At 58.0% G+C, this 15,059-nt stretch overlaps 1 protein-coding gene across 2 annotated transcripts in view; it reads right to left on the bottom strand.

Annotated features, from left to right (window-relative positions):
• Window positions 1-15,059, bottom strand: part of IGSF9B (immunoglobulin superfamily member 9B) — a 48,859-nt gene that overhangs the window by 19,005 nt on the left and 14,795 nt on the right. Inside the window, exons 4-14 of one of the 2 annotated variants that reach the window (XM_053659466.1) lie at window positions 11,999-12,150; window positions 11,597-11,714; window positions 10,302-10,443; window positions 9,852-9,997; window positions 7,094-7,236; window positions 6,674-6,814; window positions 6,474-6,590; window positions 6,055-6,205; window positions 4,803-4,926; window positions 2,359-2,534; window positions 750-976 (exon numbers count right to left, since the gene is read on the bottom strand). In XM_053659466.1, coding sequence (XP_053515441.1) covers window positions 750-976; window positions 2,359-2,534; window positions 4,803-4,926; window positions 6,055-6,205; window positions 6,474-6,590; window positions 6,674-6,814; window positions 7,094-7,236; window positions 9,852-9,997; window positions 10,302-10,443; window positions 11,597-11,714; window positions 11,999-12,150 — 1,637 coding nt within the window. The remainder of the gene's footprint in view (window positions 1-749; window positions 977-2,358; window positions 2,535-4,802; window positions 4,927-6,054; window positions 6,206-6,473; window positions 6,591-6,673; window positions 6,815-7,093; window positions 7,237-9,851; window positions 9,998-10,301; window positions 10,444-11,596; window positions 11,715-11,998; window positions 12,151-15,059) is intronic. The other variant, XM_037138284.2, reaches the window with a different exon arrangement.

Here is a 15,059-nt window from a genome sequence, read left to right as displayed (position 1 = left end):
AGGGACAATACCTGTCAGCCAAGGAACCTGAGACGGCCACTGACCGCCACAGACCCACCGTCACGGACCCTGCAGTGGTGTGTCATGAACTCGGCACCCAAAGCCCTCGCTACTGCAGATGTTTAACAACCAGCTCTCAAGTCTAAAAAAGCCCTGACTTGCAGCATCTGCCCATCGCTACGCTGTAGCTGCTCTGACCGTGGCTGATTTGGGGCGAGGTCACAGAAAGGAGAGCTGGGGCTCCCGAGAGCCACCACAAGCCAGTTCCAGCACTGAAGGAGTGCTCAGGGAAGGAAGACAGAAACAATGAAGTGAGTTGCTTCCTCTCTCCAACCAGACAGACATCAAAGTTCGGAGGAGATCCGTTGGGAAAAAATACAGTATCCTCCGGGGCCCTGAACTGTTACGGGGAGAAGCCAGAAGATGTCCACCTGGGAAATCTCTGTCCGTCACTGTTAGGCCTGGAGTGCGGAGCCAAGGTCAGTGTCTGGTGGCACATCCTGGGCCCCTGCCCCGCCCCGCCCTAGGCTGTGTCAGCGACACAACTCCCACCGCCCCAGTTGGTCCTCAATCTGGGGGACCTTGGCCCCCCAGTCTGGGAGGACACATGGATAGGGCTGGGGTTCACTAGGGTGTGGCCACACCTCACCCACCCGAGCTGGGTCATTCATCACTTCCAGTGACTCTAGAAAGAGTCCTGTCACTTCGAGGACTGGGGAAGTAGAAGCAGGGGGCAGCTAAATTCTCACCTGTGATAGATCCTTGGCAAAGAATTCCCCATCAGTGCCTGGGATGGCATCATCCAACATCTCCCAGCGCTCTCCGACGCGGAACTCCATGACGTAGCGGTCAATGGGAAAGCTGTGGTTGGCAGGTGGGAGCCAGGACAGGAGCACGCCCTGCTGGGTCCGATTGGCTGTGAGGCACCTCGGTGGGGTAACCAGCACCAGGGGTTCTGGAGTAGTGATGGGGGATGCTGCAGCAGGCAGAGAGAGGGAGACGGCGCAGGTGTGCTGAGGCCGCGCATCCTCACTGCCCGTGCTGTCTTCCGGCTCAGCATGCGTCCCTGGACACCATGGCCCCAGGCAATGGTTGCATGGCACACGCCAGTGCATGGGTCATTTCAGGGGCAAGCGTGCCACAGAAAAAAGCCCCCCAAGCCAAAGGAAGGGGGCATAGCAAGTGGGTCCAGAGCTTCCTGTTCCTGCTCTCAGAGCCCTTCCAAAAGTCTCCTGGAAGGGGATCAAGTGCCTCAGAAAAACTAAAGATAAAAAATGAGAACTAGCCTTCACTGGTGTAGCTCAGTGGATTGAGCGCACGCTGCAAACCAAAGGGTCACCGGTTCGATTCCCAGTCCAGTCACATGCCTGGGTTGAGGGTCAAGTCACCAGTAGGGGGTATGCAAGAGGCAACCACACATTGATATTTCTCTCCCTCTCTTTCTTCTTCCCTTCTCTCTAAAAATTAATTTTAAAAACCTATTTAAAAATGGCAACTAGAGGGAAGAAGAATTAAATGTAATTATCTTTTTGTTTTTAAGTTTTGTATTTATTTTTAGAGAAGGGAAAGGAGGGAGAAAGAGAAAGAGAGAGAAACATCAATGTATGGTTGCCTCTCAAGTGGCCCCCACTGGGGACCTGGCCCATAACCCAGGCATGTGCCCTGACTGGGAATCAAACCTGCGACCCTTTGGTTCACAGTCCGCGCTCAATCCACTGAGCTATGCCAGCCAGGGCTATGTAATTCTCTTTTTAATAAAATGGTATCTTTACAAAAATACTGCAAAACACAGCTTCTGTTCCCTTCTCAAAGAAGTAGGAATATATTCCCGTACTTCTAATTCCCTTCCTGGCCCAGGTGGAAAGCCACAGCCCAGTGAGGGGAGATCCTACTGCCCCCTGGGTGGCAGTAAAGCAGGCTGGAGTGGGGCCACTTGTTCCTACCCACACTCTCTGGCTCCAGATGGGACAGAGTGAGCCACTAGGTCCAGGAAGGAAGAGTTGGCCACACGCTTGTCACCGACTGAGGCTGGGGGCCAGAGGAAAGTAGGAGCAGAAGATTCCCCATCTCCCCTCTGAAGCCACACAAAGATGCAAACACGTGGCCCGACCGGGACACAATTCAAAGCCTCTTCCCTCCGTCTAAGGATGCAACAGGAATCTGGCCCAAGGTGCTCTGAGGTGGGACCCGACAAGCCTTGCACACTCGTATAACAGACCCTTCTTGGGAGATCAAGTGACAGGACTGCGTAGGGCACTCGGCCAGGTCCCTCGCATGCAGCAGGCAGGTAGACATTAGCTTCCAGAACCTGCCATCGCCATCTCTATATCCCCCGGGACCCCCGGGAAGCACCCTCACCTAAAGTGTTCACAGTGACCACCTCACTGAAGGCGCTGGTCCCCAGCTTGTTCTGCGCCAGGACGCTGAACTGGTACGCTGTCTCAGACTCCAGGGCGTCCACCAGCAACCAGCTGGGTCCCGGAGGAACTGACAGGGACAGCCAGTCGTGGGGTCCGAACTGCGCCCGCTTCATCCTGACCGAAGGAAGAGAGGAGACCCAAGACGATGGGGTGGGGTGGGTCACACTGGAGACACAAGGGAGCGTGCGTGGGCCTCCTGGAGAAGGCCGTCTGTGGGCCCGGCCTTCCTGGGCCCCAGGAGCAGGTAACGGCCAAGGAGGGGTGCCCTACCCAACTCGGGGTGAGCCAGGTCACCAGCCAAGACTGCTACCTCCTTTTCCAAAAGGGACGTTCGGGCGTCAGTAATGCTCAAAACATGGTCCGACTGTATCCTGGGATACTGGTGCCCTGGTCCTATCTCTCAGAGTGGCTCTGCTTTGGGAAAGTGCAGACAGGACACTGGACACAAGGCAGGTGTCACAGTACAGAAGCCAAGATGAGCCATTGGGCAGCGACAGGACGGAGGAAGGAACCCAGATGACCTCAGCAGCCCTGCTCCCAGGGGCAGCCAAAAATGGGGCCTGGAGCAGCCGAGAGAGCTCCCTCAGGCCAGCCAGTTTTGTGTCAGGCGAGCAGGTCCTGGGTGTATGACAAGGATGACCTGGGGTCTCTCCACAGTGGGTACCAGGATTCCTAAGGCCTCACAGGTTAGAAATCGCAACAAAGGAAAAGCTCGCATGGTTTGTGGAGGGCACTGATACTCTTTCTCCACAGCCCACCTAACGCCATCGTCTGCCATGAAACCAGCAGTCTACAGGTGCAGTGCCCAGCACCACCACTGGGGGGAGCCAAGGCCCCGTGGACTGAGATGCTACGCAGCCTCTCAGTTCTGAGCTCTGGTTTAGGGTATGCCCACCATTTCCCCTTTAGGTTAAAGGCTCAACATCATGTGAGCCCAGAAGTTGAAGCTGAGGCAGCAGAAACCACAGCAAAAGGAAAAAAAAAAAGCTAGCTCCCAATATCTCAGTCAGTAAGTACACAGAGAGTTAGAGGCAATCAGAAAGAAAGAGGGAAGGATGGGTGAAACATCCCACCTTTTCACCCACCCTTCGCCACCCAGGCACCAAAGCAAGTGTGCAAAGTGTGAAAAGCAACACAGGTGAGCAAAAGCATGGAGCAAGCCACAAGCAGTGAGGGGAGCCCTATCTATGCCCAGACCTTCCAACAGGCACCCCCGAAGGTGGCTGGGCCATGCCAAACACAGCCCCAGCCAGGGAGCTGCCCAGCAGTGAGGGCCGTGACGCTGCAACAGCCACTCAGCCGGGTCAGGAGCGCCCGCCTCGCCCCTGTGCAGCCCGCGCAGGACTAGAGTGGGGGGTGCTCTGTGTGAGCCCCAGGCTCACCACCCAGGCCCAGTCTGCCTCTCTAGCAGCCAACATGCCGAGGACAAAGACCAGGAAACACGCGCCATTTCACCACGGAGGGAAGGCGAGCAGGCTCCCTCTGGGCTTCCCTCGCTGCTGAGAAGTGCACCGAGGGCTCTCCCTGAATCTGCAGGCAATTTCCTCTGGAGAATGAGGCTTCCTCCCCCAGGCCCTGGCAGAGTCTGGCAGGGAACGCCCACCCGGACAAGCCCGGTCTCCTCCTTCTCAAGGAAGAAGTGTGGGGGCTCCTCCTCCCCGCCCAGGGCTGACCCCGTGACCTGGGTGGCCGGTCCTTGGCTCAGGGTAGCAATGTGGGGACAGGGAAACCCAAAGGTGATGAAAGGGGTCAGTGGTGCCTTCCCTCCCCCTTTTCTGTCCCTCAGCTGCTCAGCCTGATTCGTGCAGCTTTGAGACCTCTGTGTAACCCAAGGTTTGGGCAAAGGCAGCGCACCACTGCTCTGCCTAACTTAGTAACAGAGATGTAAACACAACAGGAACAGCCCGAGAGAGAAAGTGCGGGTGCGGAAGCCCGGCCGGGAAGGTGAACGGCCCTTCACACTGGTTTTTGGAACCACTGGGGAGGGGCAGAATGAAAATCAGCATCTGCACTTCTGGCCGGGCTGCTTCACATGCCCTTGATGATGAGAAGTCTCTTCCAGACTCCAGAGGACACGGATGATGAACCACGGACACAGGGGACGCAGGGAGATAAGCTGGGAGGAAGCGGCAGAGGCCATGGAAGCAGCAGAGGGCCACAGCCCAGACTGGCTCCCCAAACCTCCCGGGCCAGGAATACAGGAACGCCCAGAGTCCCGTAGACACACCCATCCTGCACGGGGCTGTGGTGTCAACACGCCTCATGGTCTGGCAGTCTGGTAAAGGACCGTAGCCTTCTCATGACCTCCACCCACCCTGGGGAGGGACTGGAGTGGGGGTGGGGAGGGAGAAGCAGAGAGCAAAGCATGCGGGGCTGACTCACAGAGGTCCGTACCAAACTGAGAATGTCTGCTCGAATCCTCCATCATAGCCTGGCTCCCAGGACACGTTGGCAGTTGTCATGGAGACCTGGACCCGGACACTGCCTGGGGCATGGGGGCTGGTGCCTGGAGACCAAGTGGAAAACTGAGTCCACTGCGGTCTCCCAACAGCACAGAACTGAGCCCACTGGGCTGGGCAGCTGTAACCTTGCTGCATCAATAGCAAAAGGAGGTATCGCGTGTGAAGTGAGTGAGGATGGGGTGCACTCTGAGAAGCTGACACTCTGGCCCCCCGGGCAAGAGGACAGGGGGACACCCAGCCCACCAAGCGGTCTAGTCCGTTCAGCAGGAGAGGGCACAGCCCTGGGACCACGGGCCAAAGGGAAACCGGACCCCTCGGCCACCCTGGAACAAAGTCCTGTGCTCACCGCCGAGCACAGAACACTCCCTGAAGGTCATGGGCAAAGCCAGAAAGCCCCGCTCCTACAAGTCCCAGCCTCCTGAGATGGCCACACTACCCAACTGCGGGCACCAGGGGCGGCACAGCCAGCAGCCGACAACCTCGCCCGGCCTGAGTTCAGACTGGCCGCTTCTCAGGGATGTGATACTGGGCAAGGCATGTCGTCCCCAGTGCCCTCGCTTTCAACGAGTGTGCTCTGGGGCCAGCGCAGCTCCTGCCTCCCAAGTTGTAAACAGTGAGGCGCCTCTTGGGACGGAGCCTAAAACTGGCGGCAAAGGCCCCACAGTGTGGGCCATTCGTCGCTACAACTGTAGCTGTCTGCTCCAAGAAGTGCAGGCAAATTGGTGCGCACGGTGGCGCTGGGACACACACCTCGCCAGGTAAGTGGCAGCAGAATGCCTGGTGGTGCCCCAGGAATCAGAAACAGCAGTCCCCTCCTCTGGGCCAGGCCCGGCCAGTGGGCCTCAGCACCTCCCTGCTCCCGGGCCCCCCCATGCCAGGCCTTGCAGCCTCCGCACTAGGTCCTGGCCTCAGAGCTCCCAGAGCCGCTACTGGCCATGCAAGTGCCTCACTTCTGTGTCGGGGGTTTGCTGGGTGCATCCTGCCTGTCCCCATCAGGAAAAGACCTCCGCAGGAGAGGCCCCGTGTCATCTCCCTCGCACAGAGTCCACAGAAGGCTAGGGCTGCCCGTGGGAGGCTCCCAGTCCTGGAGGAGCCATCTGGGGACAGCCACCCGCAGTCCCCGGCACCCAGACCCCCAGCCACCCACCCACCCACCCGCCTTGGCCCCATACCGATGACAGTCAGGTGGGTACTGGCAGTGATGCTGGTGACCACGTTAGTGGCGATGCATTCCCACTCCCCATGGTCCTCCTTACTCAGGGCTCGGAACTGGAGGCTTCCGCTGGGCAGGGCGTTGTGCTTGCTTCTGCTGGGCTTCCCTACCTTGGCCAAACAAGGGGGCAAAGAGGAGGCAGGACAGGGCACAGAGGAGGAGCCGGGTGGGACGGGGGAGAAGAGAAGCCACCAACACCTCAGGGCCAGGCGAAGCGGACGCAGAGGTCGGTGCCTGAGCACTCGGCCCACACCCCTGTGTCCCGGGAGCCTATGGGGACGTCCCCCTGGCTCCTCAGCACCTGGACCATCAGAACAGGGCCGCTGCTGGGCCCTTCCCCTCCACCACGTTTCCCGGAGCTCCGGAACCCAGAGGTACCTTTCTCCACTTGATGACAGGGAAGGGATCCCCTGCGGCCGCACAGGGGATGAGCAGCTCCCGGCCGGCCTCCTGCCTGTACTCCCAGCCCGGTAGCACCGTAAAATACGGGGGGTCCTAGGGAGAACACCGCAAGGCCGTGAGGGCGGGCATTTGGGGCACCCGCCCACTAGGAGGCCAATGGCGGTCCTGGGCCTCACCTTCAGGACTAGCCGTGCGGGAGCAGACTGGCCCATGGTCCCCAAGGTATTGTAAGGCACACAGGTATACGTGCCAAGAGCCTCTTCTGTGGCCTCCTCGATTCGGATGGAGCCATCCTCCATCAAGGTCCAACCCAGGTTCTGCCGGAACAGGCAGCAGAATGGGGAGCCAGGGTCAGGGGTACACACCTAGGCCACCCCGCCAGGGCCAGGGCTGGGCCGGATGGGCCCACCAGCTGCCCTGGGGGCAGAGTGTCCCAACGCCCTGCCAGACTGCAGGCCCCCATGGGAAGCAGCTCTGTGCCTTCCCGGAGTTTTTGGTGGGGACAGGAAAGTTCCCGGGGAACCAGGCCCCGAGAAGCGGCACCTCAGTGTCGGGAGGGTGTGTCTCACGGGGCCCCACATGCATCTCTCTAGCACCTTCTCGACCTGCAGGGGGCGGCCATCCTTATTCCACTTGACCACAGTGGCCGGTGGCTCTGCGTCCACAGGGCAGCGGATGTAGCCATGGATCCCCACGGGCACGTAGATTACGGGGGGCATGTTGAGGACACGGGCTGGATCTGCAAGGGGTGGGGCGGGGTGGGAGAGAAGAGAGACGCAAGGGGCATCAAGAAGGAAGAAGCCCGGGCAGGAGGCCGGGCCTCCGCAGCACCCCCAAAGTCCAGCCTTCCACACGCTCCGCCCACTCAGTAAACACTGTTGGGCAGCCCAGTGCTGAGTGCTGGGCCCCTCCTGGCGAAGGGTAAACTAGACCCGGCCCTCCTGGGCTTATCGCCCAGAGTCCGCACGGGGGCCAGCGCGGGCTGCAGACTTCTTTTGTGTGTGCGGCTTACGGCATCCTTTAGCACTTCTGCTTTGAAAGCTCAGAGGCACGTGCTGGCCTGCCTTGGTCTGAAGCACTCCTCAAATGCCTCAACTCTGAACATCTCTGGGGACGGGAGCTCTCCGGTCCATTTCCCTGTGGACCTCCGGGGGGGGGGGGGGGGGGGGCGCGGCCCTCCCAACCTCAGAGTCAGCATCTGACCACACCCTCCCCCACCTGCTGCTTGTCTCAGGCCCTCGTCACCAAGCCAGCTCCTCCCTCTGCACATCCTAAGCCAAGGGGAGTGGCAGTCCTACGCAGGAGGTGGGCGGAGGCACAAATAAGCTCAGCTGGGTCTTCTCATGTCCATTCTGCCGGGTGCCCCACCTCCCAGGCCTCGGTTTCCCCTCTGTGCAGCTGGAATGCTGCGCCAGCCTGGGCCCCAGAAGAGATGACTGGTCCTGAGGCCACAGCGAGAGCCCCACGTCCTCTCCGGTGGGTGAGTCATCACCTTTCAGCTCTCCGCCATTCCCCCAGGGGCTACCAGGAAGAAAGATCCAGAACTTCCAGGGAGGCGGTGGGGATGAATGAGCGGGATCTTTAAGCATTTGGAGCTCTTCAGAGAACAGTATTACATAAATACCAGGCCGAGTTATATATTTAGACATAGCTTCCTACTTTTGTATGGTAGAGACGGTTTTTTTCTTCCTCCAAGGTTTTCAAAGGGTTTGTGAATGGGAAATACTCTGAACACTGCTTTTTCACAGAAATAAAGATCCTTGTCTCACCCACCTGAAAATCTCACCCCCCGGATTCTCTCTGAAGGCAGGAAGGAGGTAAAAAGGGACAAGTCGGAGTGGGCGAGGGCTGGAGCGCAGGGAAGCCACACCCGCCTCTCAGCAGGACACGGCCCAGAGCCCTGGGCATGGGGCTTACTCCCAGCAGGATTCAGCACCTTCCTGCCGACTCCCTGCTGTTGGCTCTCTCCCTCTGCCTCTGCCGCTGCCACCTTCCTGCACAGGTGGTAGACACCAGCCAAGGTGCTGTTCCAAGAGGAGTCCTTCCTCCCCTTCGCTCTTCTGCGCTCAGCACAGCTTGGGGCACATGGTAAGTCACTTACGAAAAGGTTCTTGACTTGCTGTTTCCTGCTGCAAGTCTGGGTGGGACAGACCTGATGTCCTGGGTCGCAAAGCTTTTCTTGGACCTCACAGTTCTTAAAAAGGTGGGACTCATAGCATGCTGTTAAGTCCTTGCAATTTGCTGACAGCAGAAGTGGGGAAATGATGCCTTTGCCCCACGCAGCAACATCATGGTGTAGAGAAGAAAACAGTAAGAACAAGAGATTCAGAGCTCCAAGGGGCTCAGGTCCAGCTGGGCTCCACCTCCACGCCCATTCAGGGGCAGACAGTGCAAACACCCAGCTTCTTGAAGGGGGTCAGAGAGGCGCCCGCCCCCTGGGGCCGCCAGTGGCTCTTCTACTTGTCTTCAGTTTGAATGCTGACCATAGCCACATCTCCAGATTGTCATACTCCTCACCCTGCTACTGCGCGCCTTGGGGTGAGCAGTTCTCCTACACGCTCCTTCAGTGACGGAGAGCCTGTCACCTACAGCAACAACCTGGGGCCTTTGTTGTCTGAGTGACAGGGCCATCAGCAAATCAAAAGGAAGAAATTCATCCTCATTACTCATCCTTCTCACTCACAATGATCGGCATGCAGGAGGGTGGGGCAGCAAGGACCCTGAAGTACTGGAGATTAGCAAACTGAATGGTGGTGCTCACTCAAAAGCTGCCCATTGTTCAGGCAGAGGAGCATCTGGTTCAGTTGGAACTCTGGCCTCCTGGGGGGAGGGAGGCCAGGAAGCCAGGAGGGAGCCAGGCGGTGGTGGAATTGGATCAGCTAACCCCAGAAGAGGGTTCTCCATCACCCCTCACCCCCTCTGGGATTTGGGAAGGCAGGGAACTACCTGGAAATCTAACCCTACGCAGCTTCAAGTTACACTTCCTCAGATACCTGAGAAAAAAGCACCAGGGAGCCTCTCGTTCAAGGTGCTGACAGGTGCTGGCCAGCACTCAGTGCAAGGGCAATTGTTCAGGTCTGCCGGTCCCCGAATCCCACCTGTGCCTGGCTGATGCCATGAACTGGCTAGTACACAGCCACAGCTTCTGTGGCCCACAGGAGACCAACAAGGGCCAATTTCACCTCAGCTGACCAGCCCAGGTATGGGCCTCTTCTCGGCTGCCTGGCCTCCGGGCCCAGCCACACCTCTACCCACTCCCTGACTCGAGGCTGCCTTCCAGCCTGCAGCCTGCCCAAGGTGGCCCGGACCTGCCGGAGCCACCGCCCCCCAAGGTGCTCCCTTGTCCCTACTCACACTGCACAGTCAGGTAGGCTGAGGCCGACGGGGAGCGCCCCAGACTGTTGCTAGGGACGCAGGTGTACTTCCCTGCATCCTCGGGCTTCACCCGGAAGATGATCAGGGTCCCATCGATCAGGATCCTCACTCTCAGCTTCAGGTCACTGTCAAGGCAGCAAGGAGACACAGAGGGGAGGGCATTGGCAGGTGCGGGGAGAGGCCCTTCCATGAAACCCCAGAGCAAGGCGGCACCTTGAATCCTTCACCCCGGCGCCTGAGCAGAGACCCACGGGCCCTCGCACTCCCAGGGCCCCTCTCCAGGCCCTCACGAGTAGGACTGTGGACTGACAACCCCATCTCCAAGGACCAGAGCCCAAGGCAGCCTGCAGCATCCCTGGCCCAGAGGCCTTGCCCCTGCACACCTGGCTGCACCCCGCCCCCCCATCACAGCTCGGGCAGGTTGCTCACTTCTGAAAGTAGACATTCTCATCCTGCCAGTACCAGGTGTAAGTGAGGTTGCCGGGATACGCCTCCGCCCGGCAGGTAAGCAGAGCATCCTGGGAAATATTGACGGTGATGTTCTCAGGAGGGGACACTATGAAGGGCGGCCCTGGGGACACAGGAAACAAACATGACCTCACCTGCAGGGGCAGGGAGAACAAGGCCTCCCAGGAAGCTCTGAGATGCCTCAGGAAGGGTGCTCTGAACTCCAGGGGGAGAGCGGGGCAGCACTGGCCCCAGAGTCAGCAGAGCAACCCCAGGCAGTTGTCATGGAAACGCTCCCAGCTGCTGTCAGGGCTCCAGTCCTTACTCTCCCTACAGGTCCCAGAGATGCAGACAGTGCTGCTGTGGCCACAATGTGCCCGACCCCTTGAGCCAGCTGTAGACACCTTGGCACATACCTGCCCCCTGCTCCCATGCCTAACCCCTCTGTAAGTCCTGGCTCCCCAAACCAGCCACCTAACACCCCAACACACACACATACACACCCCAAGCCCTGCCAGCCCATCCTTCTCTCCAACAGAGCCCTGAGCAAGAGGCACCCGGAAGGGAGAAAGGCCACTCCTTCAGAGCAAGGACCAATGCTGCCGCTAGAAAAGCAAGAGGCCTGTGCTTCTTACCAGGCGGAGGTTAAGAGGGCAGCGCAGGGAGAGGGGCGGGGAGAGCAGAGCTGAGGGAAGGTAGAATTGCAGCAGTTCCTGGCACTAGCTTTCCAGACAGGCCGCAGCTGCCACCTGGCTGGCTCCCTACTGACAGAGGGCAGCTCTCCTCCAAACCGCGCCGCTCACACTCCACATCAAAATACAGGAAGAGCATGTGCCTCACTCAGCAGCCCCAGCAGCCCCAGCTGCTGCCACCACCCTCACCAGCTCCCCCAGCAGGCCGTGGGTGGGAGGCGGAGCAGGCGGATGGGCTCAGCAGAGAAGAAACCCTGCCACCCAGATGCCACCCCCGCTTCTGGCACACTGAGGCCCCAGGCCGGGCAGACTGGCACCGCCAGGTGCTGATTGTGTGGACCTCAGCTCTGCCAAATGCCAACGCTACCTGGGCAGATACAGAAATCAGAACCTCCCACCCAGCACCAGGCCTCATGCCACTGGTGTGACAGCCACGGCCGGCCACACGGGAGCTCCCGCAGAGAAGATCATGATGTGTGGGCTGCCCACTTCCACGTGCCCCCAGCTGTGCCCACGGCAGATCTGCTGGGCTGCAAGTCCCTAAAAGGGCCCAGGGCACCGAGAAGTCAGAGGAATCCGTGTCACCTTGAACAAGCAGGTGGGTGGTATGGACGGCCTCCCCTTGGATGCTGTATGCACGGCAGGTGTAGGCACCTCTGTCCTCCCGGCTGACCGATGTCACCGTCAGGCTCCCGTCACTCACCTGGGGCCGAGGAGAGACGGGGCTCAGCACCCACCCCGGGGCCCAGCCAACACCACCCTCAGGAGGAGGCGGCCTCAGCTTCATGCATCTCAGGGATACGCAGGCAGGTGCCTCGCTTGCCATCTCCCTCCAGCCACACAGACCCCAGCCGGTCTGCCTGCTGTTTCCTCCTCCTCTGCGCCTTTGCACAGTGCCATGGTCATGTGCAGACAGCCATGGTGAGCAAGAAGGGGCCAAGGAAGGCCGAAGGGAGTGCAGTGGCCCCAACAAAGACCCACACGTACCTGGTATTTCCCACTGGCACCTAGGAGTGTCCCTTCCTTGAGCCAGGTGACAATAGGCTTGGGGTTCCCAAAGGCTGTGCAGGTCATGGTCACGCTGCCACCCTCCTTGGCCTCGATGTACTGGGGGGGTGTTTCTGTAAAGGTGGGAGGGGCTGCAAAGAGACCACAAAGGCTCAGGGTGAAAATTGTAGGCGGCTGCCCCACGCCGTGCCCGCCCGCCCCAGGCAGCACGCCCATGTGATCTTCATGGCCCGCACAGGCTCCTGCGTGATGCTCTTCAAAGCCTAAGGATGGAGGAAGGAAGGTGGAGACAGGTACAGTGCTCTGCCCATGAATCTCATACAGGGAGAGACCTGGAATTCAAAGGCAGCCCGGCAGTGTCCAAATTCTAAATATTATCCATTGTAATTGGCAAATTCCCAAGAGATGCATGTTTGCTGAGCGCCCATCAGGCAGCACCGAGCTCAGCACCGGGATGAGGGGACAAGAAAGACAGCTCTCCCCTGGCTTCCACTGAGCCTGCGTCTGCCAGCAGCTCCATGGGCTGCTCCACCATCCTTCCGTCTTTGTCGTCCTGGGCACCACCCAGCCTGGCCAGGCCCTCGCATCTGGGACATTCGCCATCTGTCTCCACCTAGGCTCTCTGCCTTCATCCCCAAAAGACAGGCTGCTTGCTGCTTACCACTACTCTAACTGCACAAGGCTGTCCCCCTCCACCACCACCTAGATTGGAAGTTTAACTGAAATTCCATCCTCTTGAACAGTCAGCTTTTAAGAGACATGGTCTCATGTCCTCTGAGCTGCTTCCAGAGGAAATATGGTCAATCCTGACCCCTTGGACCATGAGCTCCTCAGTCTTCTGAAATGACAAGGAGGGCCCCACTTCTGCACACTGCCCTGCAGGCCCACAGTGCACTCTGAGCTCATCTCCAGGCATCCCAAGCTCAGCACCAAATTCACCGTGCCAGCCTGACACCTGTTGTGCCACCCTGGGCAAGTGACTCAGCCTCTTGGGGCTTTACCTAAACCCCCACCCTCCGAACTGCTGTGCAGAATGAATGAGCTGCAGTGTGTAAACAGGAGCTTGTACCATGTAAGCGTGCAACGTGTTGCGTATTTCCCCAGTGGCATCTCCCCGGGAGCCTCTGGAGCATCGTGAGACGCATGCCTCGGGGCCTCTCCTCTTCAGACAGCCCTGCCCCGAGAACCAGTCAAAGTGTGGTTCTGCCCCTTTGCCAGCTTCGCCCACCAGATTTTGCCCTTCACTGTGCCCTGACCACACTGCCCTCTTTGTCTTTCTCAAATGTGCCAAGATCATCCAACCTCAGGGCCCTTGCGTTTGCTGTCCTCTCTGCCTGGAGCTTGATACAAAGACCTCCCTCCTTCAGTCACACAAGTCTTTGCTAAGATGCCATGTCCGCCTTGCCTGGTCAGCCAATCTGAATCTGAGATGGCACTTCCAGCGTCGTCTATCCCCTTAGACTCTGTGAGTGTCTTTACAGCATTTATCACTAACTCTCCTAAGAACAGAGGTCTTTTCCACAAACCCCACTGCATGCCCAGCTTTTAGCATAGTTCCTGGTGTGTAATAAAATACTCAACAAGTATCTGCTGAATGGATCTATGAATGAACAATGAATAAATGAATGATGAATGAATGAAGGCGCACTCTCACACACCTACAAACCAACACAAATGCAAACACATAAAACTCCTGATGATCATGAATGCGGTAGGACCATTTACTTCCTTGACCTTCCAAGCCCTTAGCTCAGTGTGGGCACATGGGGACACTGGGAGAGTGAGTGTTGAATGGATTAAAAAGCATACACCACCACACACAACAGACATCCCCAAGGCAGCCAATTCCGATCCAATGTCTAATACACCAAAGAAAGGCCAAAATCATCCACATCCTTGAAAAGGGATCCTGTAACCCTAACTTCCGGCCTCTTCCCCTGCACGGAAATGTGCTCTCCTCCCCAGCAGAGCCCCCCCACAGCCACACACCCCCACCCTGCAATCAGCCAGCACAGCCGCAGCCTCTGTTACCCCTGGTACTAAACTTAAAGGAAAGATAATAAATTAAATTATGTCCTGAAGTGACAAATTAATTGCAAATTACATAATTACTTTATTATTTAGGTGCTAATCAAGAAAGTGCTTTGAACATGTTCAAGTTTTCAGGAAAATAATGGTTTGACTCTGGATTATTTACTGAATTAGGGGTTAGCTTGCCAGCTGCATTTCCAGTCTTAATTCTTTTTTACAAGTGCCCTATAATTAATAGTGCACGTTAGAGATAGGCTGGCCTCTCTGCCGTGGAATTCGCCAACCTGGAGTGAGGCTTGCTTGGGCTTTTCAGGTATTTTATACGTGATAAAGAAATAATTCGGTCTTGTTGCCACACAACTGATCTTCAAGAAAACACACCAAGAGAATGAGACAATTTGTAATTCTAATTTTCACTGGCCTTTCATTTTCCAAAGGTGACCCCCAGTCAGAAAACGCCTGACATGAAGTAGGCACACTCAGAAGCAATGAGGTTAGTGCTCGGGCTCCCTCCTTCAGCAAGGAGGACCTTTACGCTGGAAGGAAGCGCCGAACTTGGGAGCCGGGGGAGGTAGAACATGGGGAGAAAGATCCCCCTTCTTGTCTGACCTGGCGGCTGCACTGCCCTACCCATCTGGGAGGGAGGCTCCTTGGGAAGGGCAAAGTGCTCTGGAGAAGCCCTGGGTCTAAACCTGAAACAGGTGGTGCACATCCTTAGCTTTTCTGCCTAACCCATCCGTACAAACCACCCACCTGCGTTCCCTGGGTGTAGCAGCTCTCCTTCCCCTGGGCTTCCGGGCATGCTGTTCCCTCCACCTGGAATACTCTTCCCCGCCTCCCAGCCCTGCCCCTGGCTGACTCTTCCTCCCTGGTTGGAGAAGCTCCCCCTTGCCCATGCCCCAAAGCCCACAGGGCCACTGTCTCAGGACCTGACTGCCCACTGCTGTACCCCCAGTGCTGGCCAGAGTGGACGTTCAAGAACGTGTTTGAGTGGTTGATTACTGGTGGC

Source organism: Artibeus jamaicensis, unplaced genomic scaffold (assembly GCF_021234435.1).
Source record: "Artibeus jamaicensis isolate MK-2021 breed Jamaican fruit bat unplaced genomic scaffold, CSHL_Jam_final scaffold_660, whole genome shotgun sequence".
Classification (NCBI taxonomy): domain Eukaryota; kingdom Metazoa; phylum Chordata; class Mammalia; order Chiroptera; family Phyllostomidae; genus Artibeus; species Artibeus jamaicensis.
Note: the sequence above shows the minus strand (reverse complement) of the source record. Positions and strands in the feature narration are given on the sequence as shown.